This window comes from Ursus maritimus, unplaced genomic scaffold (assembly GCF_017311325.1).
Source record: "Ursus maritimus isolate PB19 unplaced genomic scaffold, ASM1731132v1 scaffold_12, whole genome shotgun sequence".
NCBI lineage: Eukaryota > Metazoa > Chordata > Mammalia > Carnivora > Ursidae > Ursus > Ursus maritimus.
The window spans coordinates 15,606,516-15,620,833 of NW_024423564.1; the positions used below are offsets into that span (position 1 = coordinate 15,606,516).

General features: G+C 37.3%; 1 protein-coding gene across 2 annotated transcripts in view; it reads left to right on the forward strand.

Moving 5' to 3' along the window:
- The window catches only part of VAV3 (vav guanine nucleotide exchange factor 3), a 338,168-nt gene that overhangs the window by 272,356 nt on the left and 51,494 nt on the right, over positions 1-14,318 (forward strand). For both annotated transcript variants that reach the window (XM_040626968.1, XM_008704211.2), the window contains exon 20: positions 1,797-1,933. In XM_040626968.1, coding sequence (XP_040482902.1) covers positions 1,797-1,933 — 137 coding nt within the window. The remainder of the gene's footprint in view (positions 1-1,796; positions 1,934-14,318) is intronic.

The window sequence follows — 14,318 nt, forward strand, 5'->3', positions numbered from 1 at the left end:
CTCACTGGTCCCAGTTTTTGAGGCCACATCAAAAAACTCTTGTTTCTTGTCTTCAGCCTTTATTTTAAAACTGACATAAAAGCAAAATTATCAAGGGAGCCTACTGAATGAAATGCTTTACTTGCCCGAAAAATGCTCAATAAAACTGAGGCTAACCAGAACTCTGCCCCCCCTAACATGGAATAACGACCACTCAGACCAGACTCTATCTAAAAAATTCTGCTTTAGACTGCATTCGCTTCCATCTTTTGAACTTCTAAATCAGTTGTGTGCAGGAAATATTTAGGTTACACATAAAATAAACAACAGCAACTTGATAGAAAGCATAAAATAAGCTCTTTCAATACTCAAGGCATATACAGTGTGTTGAGAGCAAGTCTGATAAACACTCGACTGAGAAGAGTTCTGTCGAGTGTTGTTTTTGGGAAAGACAATAAAGTCTGCTGTTTGTGTAAGGGCGCCACCTTATAACATCTGGTAGGGAAACACTCCGTGAAAGACGTGGGATGAAAGCCATCCCTCCGGGGGTTCTGTGGCACAACAACTGAAGCCAAGGGGAGATGTAGCAACTTTTAACATGCCTCAGCAGTTACAGCAGCTAAATTGGGGTGAAGGGCCCAAGGTTTTTCAGTCCTCCTGCCTTCTGATGGATGATGGCTTGATAAGAAAGTGTTGACTAAAGCTTTTCAGTTCTGCCTAATTTACAGCCACACTTGTGTTCCCCCATCCAGGGTGGTTGTTGAAAAAGGATGGTGAGGACTTGATTAAACTGTTGGCAAGAGCATTTCATGTCGTGGTGAGGTCTGTGTAACCTGGACAACGTTTTCTAGGGAACTTGGACACCTAGAACCAAAGGGCCATCACACGCGCTCCTCCTCTATCGGGTGCAGCCTTTCCAGCCAGTTACGGCTTCACCACGGTCGGTCATCAGAATAAAAAGTCTTGGAGGGTAATAAGCCATGGCTCGAGTTCCTGAATGTGCGCCGAATATCATGTTTATGAGTGCTCGCTCTCACGGGAGGGAGCTTCTCACCTCTAAATGAACGGGGGACTGTGAAGTTGTCCATTTGTGACCAATATTGGTGTGGTTAGGCCTGGGTGCAGTTGAAGCTGTTCTCAAAATATTGAACTGAGGCCTTCACTGCGTGTTCTTCGAAATACAAAGAAAAAGGATGGATCTGTATTTCAAGTGTCATTGATGCTATTGGCTTAGACACGTTCCCTTTATTGGGTCTGTTTTGCAAGCCTAAATTTGAGCCTGAAGAATTTCTCCATATAAATGTCTTAAGTATTGCAGTGGCACATCCATCACCTTTTTGCTTTTGAATTACAAAGATAACCTTAAGATATGAGCCTTATACTGGGCACTGTGATACATACACAGAAAGGGGTGAGCCTCTGTAGTGATGAAATCAGCCAATGCCCAAGAGGAAAGTAATAGGCAGAAAGGATAGAGTTGATGAAAAAATTGATTCTTTTCCATTAAACTGTACGTGATATGTTTTTTATGAAGCAGGCATCAGCTGAAAGAAATATTTTTTCAACTAAAAAGAGATTGATGGTGAGGGAAAGGAAAAGTATGTAAAGGATCAAGGGATAAATATGTCTTATTCCATTAGCTTCTCAAATAATAAGAAGGTTGAAAAGCATTCCATTGTCGTTACTTCAAATGTTTACTTGGCCTTGGTGCTATTAAAACTTTTTAATGTTAATGGCCTTGTTTTTATTTTAAAGTACATTCAGGCTGCACACGTCATTCTTTTCTCAATTCTGACAGTTGTGTTGCTTATTTTCAGGTTTACCGAAGATGCAGGTCATTAAGAACTATACCGGAGCCCCGCCCCCAGCCCTCCATGAAGGACCCCCACTACATATCCAGGCTGGGGATACGGTCGAACTGCTGAGAGGAGATGCACACAGTCTGTTTTGGCAGGTACTATCCAGATGACAGTGGTTCGGTTTGGTTTTTGTTTTCACTTAATGGATGATTTATTGCTGCTTAAAGAATAAAGCTCTTTCTTTAGAAACTGCACGCTTTCAGCTTCAGAAATTTTACATGAGGTGGGGGAAGAATATTTTTTACTAGCCTTCCCGTGTTTACCGATGCCAAAGTGGCAGTGAACATTAGGACACTAAAGAAAAATAGGATCAATGCTTTGAATCATAATTACCATTTTTATTAAAAATTCGTACTTTGCCAGAGCATTTGTTCCAAATCCAGGACCCGTGGGTATGATCTAATTTGCATTGCTTTAACGTATTAACAGTTCATCTCAGGGGAACGACCTAATTAGTTTGCCAGTGGCCATTTCTGGCCATATTTGATTTGTGCCTACCCACAGAAATACTGACGTTCTCAGAGGTGCTCTGGGCATTATTCATGAAATGTATGAAATGTGAAAAGTAAGCGAGCATGTTGTTGTTTGCTGGTGATGAAATCTCTCCCTTGCAGTAAGCCTGTATTTGGTCTAAGGATTGTGGTAGGTGAGGGCAGTATGGTATAGGGTTAAGATTTGATAAAGCTGGATGGTAGAACATTGCTGTTCCCTGAAGTATTCTCTATTTTCATGTGTGTGTTAGAAATATTTCCCAATAAAATTAAAGAGTTTGTTAAAAATCTATTGTGTGCTGAGGGAAGAGGGTGTGGGCTCAACAGAAAGATTAGCACATAAGTGAAGTTTGGTTAAGGGTGGAGAGAGCAGGGAAGAACTGGTGGATAATAATCCATTGTGTACATGTATAAATGATAGTTATTTTGTTGGCTTAACACTATTTATGGTCTGCCATTTTGTTACAGATGAATGCTCCTAGATTGAACATTTATCTCCAACCACTGTGGCCAATGCTGTGGCCAATGAGTTTTCCAAAACTCCACTATTCCTCTTTAGTAGCCCACCCCTCCCTCTCACACCTCATTCTTTCCAAAAACAGAAGAGATAGAGTGGCAGACTGAAATTCTACCAACTCTTCAGTCTAGTCCTGCACATTCTACCCCCAAAACAAAACATACCTGCATGTGTACCTGTAAGATTGCTCTGACTCAGGACTTCTTTTTCTTCATGGGTTTTTCATCCCACATTTCATCAGCTGGCTCTTGGCTCCTACATTTTCAACTCCATTCTCTCCACTAGCTCCTTTTCTGTGGCAAATAAATATACTTAAACCCCTCCCATCTTAAAACACATGAACTCAACCTTCTATCTGGTTACATTAGTCTCCCTCTTCCAGTCTCAAAACTAAACTTCTTGAGAGAGTAGTCTGTATTCGGTCTCTCCCTCCTTATGCCCTATTTATAATGTAGTCTCCTGCAGAAAGTACTCCTACTCGGATCACTAATGCCACTTAAAAAAAAAGTGTTGCAATACATAATACACTGCATGTATTTAAAGTGTACGACTTGTAAGTTTTGACAAATGAATATACAAGTGAAACATCATTAATCGGGATGATAAAAACCAGCCCCCAAAGTTTTTGTGTGTGCCCCTTTGTAATTTCCCCCTCGTGCTTCTACCTGTTGCCCTTCCTCAATCCCAGGCAGGCACTGTTCTGCTTTCAGACCATGAGTTCGCATGTTTCAGAATCTCATAGTGTACATCAAAAAAAAAAAAAAAAGGAATTTTATATAGTACATCATATAGTATCAGTTTTTGTATGGCTTTCACTCAACATAATTATTTTGAGACTAAACCATGTCATTTGCATAATAATGGTTTTATTTAAAAAAACCCACTTTATTGATTGTATAATTGGAATACAAAAACTATATACATTTAACGTGTGCAACTTGACAAGACTTGGACATAAGTATAAATCTTTGAAGCCATCACCACAATTTATGCCGTAAACCTATCCTTCACCTCCAAAAGTTTCCCTGTGCCCTCTTCATTTATTTATTTATGTGATACCATTTAAGACTTAGCCACTTAGCAGATTTTTAAGTATATAATACAGTATTATTAAATGCAGACTCTATGCTGTGCAGTAGATTGCCAGGACTTACTCATCTTGCACAATTTGAATTTTGTGCCCTTGGACTAATACTGCCCCATTTCCTGTTTACACCAGCCCCTGGCAACCACTATTCTGTTCTCTCTTTCCAAGAGTTTGACTGTTTTAGATTCTTCACGTAAGTATAGGCAAGGCACAGAAGTATAACCTCATGTCCCTCAGTGGACTAATGGATAAAGAAAATGTGATGTACACACAGTATATATACATGCACACACAATGGGATATACACAGTACATATACATACATATAGTACGTATGTATACACACAGTATATATACATGTACACACAATGGGATATACACAGTACATATACATACAGTACGTATGTATACACACAGTATATATACATGCACACACAATGGGATATACACAGTACATATACATACATACAGTACGTATGTATGTATACACACAGTATATATACATGCACACACAATGGGATATTTTTCAGATTTTCAAAAGAAGGAAATCCTGCCATTTGCAAAAGTGTGGAAGAACTTGGAGGATGTTATGCTAAATGAAAGAAGTTCTTTCTTCGTATTGCTTACTATTATTCTATGTATGGGTATAGCACAATTTATCCTTTAGCCTATTATGACCAGTTGGGGCTATTACAAATAAAGCTTCTATGAACTTTTAAGTGTTAAGTCTTTATAAGGATATATGCTTCATTTTTAGGGAAATACTGAAAGGGGGATGGTTGGATTATATGTAGATATATGTTTAACTTTTTGAGAGATTACCAAACTGTTTTTCTAAGAGATTTGACTATTAACATTTCTACCAGCTGTATATGACCATTCTAGGTGCTCTGATAATATCCTCACCAACAGTGGGTGTGGTCAGTCGTTTAAATTTTATCTGTTCTAACAGGTGTATGGTGGTATCTTATTGTGGTTTTGATTTGCATTTCTCTAATGACTAATGATATTGAACATCTGTCTATGTGCTGATTTACCATCCATATACCTTCACCGTTGAAGTGCTTGTTCAAAAATTTTGTCGAATTTTTTTATGGGCTGTGTATTTTCTTATTGAAATGTAGTTTCTTATTTCTTATTTAAGAGTTCCTCGTATATTTTGGGTACAAGTTCTTTTTTTTTTTTTTAAGATTTTTAGAAAGAGAACACATGCAAGTGGGGGGGAGGGGCAGAGGGAGAAGGAGAGGGAAAGAATCTCAAGCAGACTCCCCACTGCGTGCAGAGCCCAGTGCCAGGCTTGATCTCACAACCCTGAGATCTGACCTGAGCAGAAATCAAGAGTCAGACGCTTAACCAACGGAGCCAGCCAGGTGCCCCCTAGTGCTTAATAAAATATATTATTTCCATCTATTTTCTCCTAGCTTGTTGCTTGACTTTTTATTATCTTAATAATGTTGTATGTATAACAGAAGCTTTTACTTTGATGTAATCCAGTTTGTTAATTTGTTACTTTAAGGATCATTCATGTGAGCATTGTATTTAAGAAATATTTGCCTACCGCAAGGATACAAAGATAGTCTCCTGCGTTGTCTTCTAGAAGTTTTACAGTTTTAGGCTTTATATTTAGCTTTATAGGCCATCTTGAGTTATTTTTGAATATGTGTTCATTTTTTCCAAGAATGGTGTTCATTTTTTTGCATACGGATATCCTTGTGTTCCAGCACCATTTGTTGAAACGATAGTTATTTCTCCACTGGATTGCCTCTGCACTTTTGTGGGAAATCAGTTGTCTGTGTATGTATTGGTAGGTTTCTGGATTCTGTATTCAGTTCTACTGATCTCTCTCCATCTTTAAACTAATACAGTGCTGTTTTGATTATTGCAACAAATAATGTCTTAAGATCAGACCCTGTTTGTCCTCCAAATTTTTTCTTTCCAAAGGTGTTTTGGCTCTTCTAGGTGTTTTGTATTTCATATGAATTTTGGAGACCTCTTATCGATCTCACCAATATAAGGTTGCTGCAATTTTTATTGGGATTGTGTTGAATTATAGATTAGTAAGAGTATTGAGTCTTCTGACCACTGAGCATGGTATATCTCTTCATTTATTTAGGTCTTTAATTTCTCAGCACTGTTTTATCATTGTCAGAGTGAAGGATATGCACATCTTTTGTCATATATCCTTAATTATTTCATATTTCATTTGATATTATAAATGGTGGTTTTAAAATTTCAATTTCTGTTTATTGCTAGTGTATAGAAATATAATTGACTTTTGTTAATTGATCTTTTACCCTACAACCTTGTTAAGCTCACTTATAGGAATTCTGATTAATTCAATTAGAATTCTAGCAGATTTTTTAAAAGATTTATTTTTGAGAGAGTGAGTGAGTGAGCGGGGGAGGGGAGAGGGATAGAGGGAGAGGGAGAGAGAGAATCTCAAGTAGACTCGGCACTGAGCTTGAAGCTGGACACAGGGCTCAATCTCATGACCCTAAGATCATGACCTGGGACTAAATCAAAGTTAAACACTTAAGCAGCTGAGCCACCCAGGCACCCCAATTCTAGCAGATTTTTAAAGTATAGACAATCGTGTTGTCAGTGAATAAACATGGTTTTACTTCTTCCTTTGCAATCTGAATGCTTTCTATTTCTTTCTTGCCTTGTGACAATGGCTAGAACCTCCAGGAAAATGTTTACTAGAGTTAGGGAAAAGGTATATACTTGCTTTATTCCTGACCTTAGGGGTGAAAGCATTAAGTCCTTTATCATTAGGTATGATGTTATCTGTAGTTTTTTATAAATATATGTTATCAAGTTGAGGATGTTCCATGCGAGGCCTAGTTTGCTGAAAGTTTTTTGTTTGTTTTTTTTTAATCAGTAATGCATGTTGGATTTTACCAAATGCTCTTTCTGCATCAACTGAAATGATTTTATCATTTTTTAATTTATTAATTTGGTGAATTACCTTGATTTTCAGATATCAAACCAATCTTGCTTTCCTGAGATAAACCCCAACTGGTAATAATATATTGTCCTTTTTATTTATTGTTTTATTTTTGTGTAATGTCTTTGTCCCAGTTTGGTAATAGTTTAACACTCAAAAAATGAATGGGGAAATATTCCTTTCTCTTAAATTATCTGAAAGAGTTTTTATAGAATCAGCATTATTTTTTCGTTAAGTGTTTTATAGAATTTATCAGGAAAGCTCTCGAGGCCTGCAGTTTCCTTTGCAGGAAGGTTGTTTTTTTTGTTTTTTTAATTACAGTTTCAGTTTCCTTAGTAAATATATGGCTATTCGAGTTATCGATTTTTTTTTGAGTGAGCTTTAGTAGATTTTGTGTTGGTTATGGTGGTGTCACCTCTTTTTCTGACATAGGTAATAATTTCCCTTTGCTTTTTTTCCTTGATCAATCTAATTAGTTTATGAATTTTGTTGATGTCATACAAGGTTTTGTTTCATTGGTTCTGTTTTTCCATTTCATATTTCACTGATTTCTGCTTTGTTCTTTATTACTGCCTTATTGTGGGTTTAGTTTGTTCTCATTTTACTAGTTTAAGTTCCTCATTGGTTTGAGTATTCTCTTTTCTAATAGAGGCATTTAGTGCTATAAATTTCTAAGTATTACTTTTGCTGCCTCCTAAAAATTTTCGAAATTTTCGGTATTTTCATTTTTGTTCATCTTTAAATACTTTCTAGTATTTTTTTTTCACTTTTTCACTTTCTTCTTATGGGTTATTTAGAAGTGCATTATTTAGTTAACAAATATTTAGGGATTTCCCAGGTATATTTCTGTTTTAGTGAGCCTATGCCTCTGGACAATGAACTTCACAAGTGTTGTTTGTCTTTTTTTTTTTTTTCTCCCTGCCATGGTGGGACAGGATGGGTAAAGTGAGCTAGAGTTGAGTATTTCCTTTCCCCAGGTCAGTTAGACTCTGATAACACCCCGGCAGGTCAGGCTTCCTTTAACTGGTTTTCCCTGAGGGCACGTCTTATTAAGAAGAGCAGAGCGGGAGCACCTGGGCGGCTCAGTGGGACGAGCGTCTGACTCTTGATTTCAGCTCAGGTCTTGATCTCAGGGTTGTCAGATCCAAACCTGCACATGGGGCTTCTCCGCACACTGGGGAGTCTGCTTCTTTCCCTCTCCATCTGCCTCTCCCCCCACTCACATGCATGTGCTCGCTCGCTCTCAAACAAATACATCTTAAAAAAAAAAAAATGCAGAGGGCCTTTTCACCTTCTTTTGCCAGAAGCTGGGGATTTTTCTGTCATATTTACTGTATGAATCTAGCCGAGCTCCCAAGGGTAGTCTTACAATACTGTGGGTTTCCCCTATGACTGCTCCCCTGGCCTGTTTAACTGTCAGAGTTGTACGCACTGAACCTTCAGCAATTTGTCCGTATCAGTTCGGGTTTTCCTAGCCCAGCACTGGCACCGGATCCCACGGCAGGGTCTGCTGGGGGAGTCTCTGCCCTAGTAAGCTGTGACTCCCTGTATTTGCCAGTCTGTCTCTCCGGTCCTGGGGGCTGAGGTTTGTCCTGTATCTTTCCCTCTCGTATGGATCCAAGAATTGTTGATTTTTTTTTTTTTCAATCTATTCAGTGTTTTACTTGGTAGGCAGAGTGATGACTAGCAGGATCCTTACATGAAGAACTGGAAGCCCAGTGTTCTTTTTACTAAATTGTATTGCCTCCTGTTCTTTTTTAGACAATAAGAAAGACATTATTATTTGTCATTTCCCCTCAACAGCCTGGAAGCATGAAGCTTTTCTGGTATGATGGTATAATGGCTTTGGAAACTCTCAGGAAAATTGTAAGAGAAATGAGACCATTGTATGACAAAGTGCATGTATATATCTGTTGAGGGGGAGACGGCTGATAGCAACAAGTAAGGCTAATGTCTAGAACAGAGAAAAACAATTAGCACATTTATTTCAGATCAGCAAATATATATTGAGTGTCAACTCTGTACTCACTACTCAGACACTGCTCACATTTCAATTATCAACTCCAATTATTGGTTTGACATTGTGTCTCCTGTCTTTAGAAGATCCATCATGCTTGCTGGGACCTAGCAATATGTTTGAATATTCAGAGATAAATTAAAAGTTCATCTAACGTTTTCAACAAGGATGGTGCATGAGTCAGAAGGGTCTTATATGTACTTCTTAGCCAGTCAAAGGATTTTTTTAGCCAACAGATTCTAGCCTTACTGAAAGGAGCAGTGGCACTGTGAGAAAAACCTGATTCAAGTCATGCATCTGTAGGGCTTGGGTCAAGTTACTCAATCACAATGTGGCTTAGTTTCTTCTTTTGCTGTCTGTGCTCACAACTCTGAGTCATCTGAGGGCTTTGCAATCATGTTTACACACAACCCCACTTCCAGAGATCAGGGTACAATTGGCCTGGGTTCAACACAACTCTAGATAAATTTAATGTAAGCCCTTGACTAGGGTGATCCATAGAGTTATGACATTATTCCCAGCTTACTCATTGGTCATTGGTAGCAAACCAACTTATTAAGCATAGCTACAAGATAAGGTGTTACAGCGAACTCAATACTTTGTGTCTGATAGTTACCAAATGGAACATTTTTAAAAAACCAGTATGCAATTAAAATACATTTGCCACAGACTTCATACTGAACTTGATGGAAGTGTTTTCTTGGATTCAAAAGCTATTTCACATCTTGCAATTCTCCAAGGCTATCATGATAAAATCAGCTTTTGTTTTACAGACTGTACATATGGAAGGTATATGTAGGAAGCTGGTCTGGATGTGTACTTACTCTGTGTACTTACTGGCATTATTTAGAATGACATGTTTTAAAACTTTCTGAACAAAAATCTTTCCTCTGTATTGAATCTAAATGTGTAAAGAATGTTGCTGTTTTGATCCTTTCAAGTTATAGGACTTTGTAGGTGTGCTTACAATGGATCCGTGTACATTACTTTGTTGATATTCATACTCAGAGAAGACAAGTACTTTATGGTTTGCATCCTAAAGGATGTGACTGTGCACTGGAGATACGTGTGTGTGTGTGTGTGTGTGTGTGTGTGTGTGTGTGTGTGTGTGTGTTTAACTGCTTCTGAGAAGATAGTTTTTAGGCACCTCCTTTTTGGTCCCTACCCAGTTGGTTTGGTCTCATTTGAGACTGCACATAATTAGCACCAGAAAAGTAAATTGTTTTTCTTTTCTGCATTAGAATTTAGGAAATTGTAGCTCGTTTTGCTGAGTAGCAGTTACTGATTCTGCCATCTATTGGCATCATGTCCTTACATAGATTACTCTCAGTTTTATCATCTGTAAAATGTTTTATAAGGGCCTCAGTTTTATCATCTCTAACATGCACACAGAATAAAATAAATGATACATGAAAGAGGTCTAGCCCAGTGCTCATGAAATAGTAGCTCCTACTATTTCATCCGTATATCTGTCCAAGTACTTTGTGTCTGACTTCATGTTTTGTACTGGGGCGATCACAAAAAAAGACAGCTGGTTTCTAACCTTGTGGTTTAATGACCTAAGGAATGATCAAAGCTCAGGATAGGTGATGCAGCTGGTTTCCATGTTGAGTTTTGTGTTAACGCTTTTATAATCATATTGTTACAAATACGTGTGAAGTTAAAACTGTGGATAACACTATAGATTAGTTATTGCAATATTACAGTGGCTTTGCATTTGAATTTCAAAAATGTCTTTTGTACTAGTTAAGTGCTTTGGCTTATTTGGAAAATTTCAAGAAATTACGCTTTTACAACTAAACTGTTTTCTCCTCTGTTTTTTCAAGTGAGTCGCTTCACTCATTAGTGTAGAAAGTTGGAATTTATTGTAGACTGTCATGTTTTCTACATACTCTATGTCCAGAGAATACAAATTATCCACTTTCTATCAGGAACTTTCTATGAATAGCTATTATAGTCTAGTCTGTATTATTATTATAACAACAGTAATTTCTAATGCTATCAAAGTGAGTGGGTATCTACATTTTCATTATAACTTCTTTCAAACAATGAGTTGACAATTGAGCTGTAAAAATATTCTCTGTACAGTCCTTGCATTGAAGGGATTCATTTTGGCAGCTTTTTCTTGTCGTCTTTGTTGTCTTCTCTTTCCTTGAAAGTTCCATAAAATTGTCCTCAAGTGAAATGAATATAAAAGAGGAAATTGGCCATTTAGAGTACATTTCCTAGTGCAGGTGTAAGGCCTCGTTTTTACTGAGAGTGACAACATATGGAACCATTCTGATCATGTCATTGGACTGAAGATGAACCTGTTGCTTTCAAGTTGTTTCGATATGTGATAATAAGGACTTAGGAAGGAGAACATCCTTCATGCTCAGAGAGACTATTCCTATTAGAAACTGCATCATGCCATGCCATCTATGGGTTTTTTGTTTTTTTACAATAAAGAGCTTTATGTGTTTTCTTCGTAGAATAAAGCTTATGAAACTGTGAGGATCCTGTGTCCTATATCATGGGCTTTTATTTGCTCCATTGTCATTTATGAATACCCAAATGTTCCACAGGGAGAATTTTGTAAGCTAATTGGAACCAAAAGGCAATTATAAGCAGTAGAACTGTAATCAGTGTGCCAAAAATATATATTTTTATCCACAATGAAAGTTAAATAACCTAGAAAATAGTTGTGATACTTCACACTTAAAAATCATGCATCTACATGATCTTTATTCTAAGGAGTGAAAATGTTTTTACACACATTCTGATTAATTCACAGAAATCTCCATAAAGAGGGTAAATTAGAATTGTGGTTTTAAAGGGCCAAATTTGTCATCCACCTCTATGTAAGTTGGTATTTGCAGAATTAAAATTAGACTATTTTTCAGACTTCTGGTCTCCTGCCATCATTCTGTATATTAGACTATCCTACCTTTGTTTTAGGAGAATCATTTATAATTCTTAACACCTCTAAAGAAAAAAACACATTTTTAAAAGCAGTTTAGTTCTTCTTTGGTAGAACAATCAGGAAACACAGCATTGCTTTATGTAGAAGTTTTTGATTTTTAAATTTTTAACTCTTTGCCTCAAAGGAAAAACTGAAAAGTCAGAAAATAAACTGAGCTTGGCGAGAACTAGAGAGATTTCTCCTGAGGGAAGTATCCCTTCCTACCCTGCTTCCAGAGGCAAAGGTGGGGGGAAGGGGAAGAGGTGGCTCTTGACTTGGCCAGGGGCAAGAAGGTGTTAACTTCCCCTTTGCAAACCATAAAAGACTTTTTTTTTTTTTGAATGGAGATACGCAGCTGATATTTTATTTTTTTATAGTATTTTTTAATTATATTATGTTAGTCACCATACAGTACATCCCTAGTTTTTGATGTAAAGTTCCATGATTCATTACTTGCATATAACACCCAGTGCACCATGCAATATGTGCCCTCCTTACTACCCATCACCAGCCTATCCCATTCCTCCACCCCTCTCCCCTCTGAAGCCCTCAGTTTGTTTCCCATAAAAGACTCTTAACTTGAGGAAACAAACTGAGTGTTGCTGGAGGGGAGGTGGGTTGGGGGTTGGGGTAACTGGGTGATGGGCATTAAGGAGGGCATTTGACGTAATGAGCACTGGGTGTTACATGCAAGTGATGAATCACTAAATTCTACTCCTGAAACTAATAATACAGTATATGTTAACTAAATTGAATTGAAATAAGTTTTTTTTTAAATCCCCTTTGCTACCATCTTAGCCCTAAAGCACAGTTGTCATGTTTGCATGCAGCAGGTGGACCCTTGTCTTAGTTTACCATGTCAAGAAATTTTACTTCCCATGAGCCTGCTATATTTAGCACTGATTACAGTTCTGCTTGTAATTAACCATTCAGATGGTCCAGGTGATTTTTTTTTTTAACAGATATATTTTCCTCATTTTAACCTGGGGAAAAAAACCTGAGTTCAATTGGGAAGAATCTTTTTCATAGAAGACATGTTTTTTCAAACCTTTAGCTATTGATGCATATTTTACCTTCTGTCTGAATTTTCCCTTCTACTTCCCGTTCTCTTAGCTAAATCCTTCTTTACCATCAAGGCTCAGTTTTGGGGCACCTCCTTTGAGGTTTTCTCTGAACCAGAGCGTTCCTGTCATAACACTTCTTGTGTATCCTCATGGTCTGTTCATTGTTCTCCCTTCCTGGTTAGAGCACTCCAGAAAGATAGGAACCATGGCTTTCATCTCTTTATCTCTAGTGCCTAGTAAAATAGGCATTCAGTCTGTAGGTCTAGAATGAATAATGCTAATCAGAGCTGCTATTTCTATACTATGTTATTTACAAGTTTTCAAATTCATTGTTTATGAACTTAAATTATACTTTATGATGTTATCTGAAAGACCATTAAAATATTCATGCGTCTTGTCAGAGTTAAATTTATCTTTGTTCTCTCAGAATAGTCTTAAGCTATTTAACCTTATGTCCTCAAATTTCTCATCTATAAAATGGGGATTTTAATACCTAAATGACTCACGGAGGTATTATAAAAATCATAAGAAGTAAACTTGAAAGAAATTGAAAAGGAGAAAAAGTATATTTCAGTATATGGCTAATGATTTTGAAAGATGAGCTTCATTTTTCCAGAAGTGGGGAAAATGATTGTTTTTTAAAATTTTTGAAAATTTCATCTCCCCATCTTTAATACGAAGAGTCCCACTAACATATGTAGGCTCATAGAAGACCACTCTGTCCTCCCAATTCCTGTACCCAATTCTTGAAATTTCTTTAATCAGATATTAAACTTTTTACTCCTAATTAGACATAAAAGCACAAATGATAAATTCTGAAGCAAATAGTGTAACTGAACAGGGTAAAATCATGAGCTCTTTTCTCAAAGGGAGGTTGGATGAGGAAGGTGTAAGATGGCTCAAGGAGAGTGAAAGGAAAATAGGAAGGAACACGAGACAGGAGTTGACAGAAAACAAACTTTGCTTAGGGGATGGTTAGCTTACTTGTGGACTCAGCTGTAGAACTATTGACCTTTAGGGTTGACAGCCTTAAGCAATCTGTCCTGTAACACAGGACCTGCCCAGAAACCCTCTGGGGTCTGGGAAGGGAGGTACAGTGGAGTGGAGTTTTCTCCTGACAGCTCTCCCTCCAACTTTAGCGGCCAAATCATTTCAAGCGAGTCTTTTCCTTTGCTCTACATTAAAAGACTTTTCTATTTCTAGAGCACACAGGAATAGTAGCTACAGTAGAATTTTCTAAAACTATATATATATTTTTTCCTGATCTAAAATACAGGTGCCAGGCTGCATCATAATCAGAGGCAGATAAGAACATGAACAAAAAATTTTTAAAAGAATCCAATCTTCTTTGTTAGGAAACCTGATTCTTGACACCAAAGGGCTCATCACTTTGGCATTATAAACCATAGAATAAACA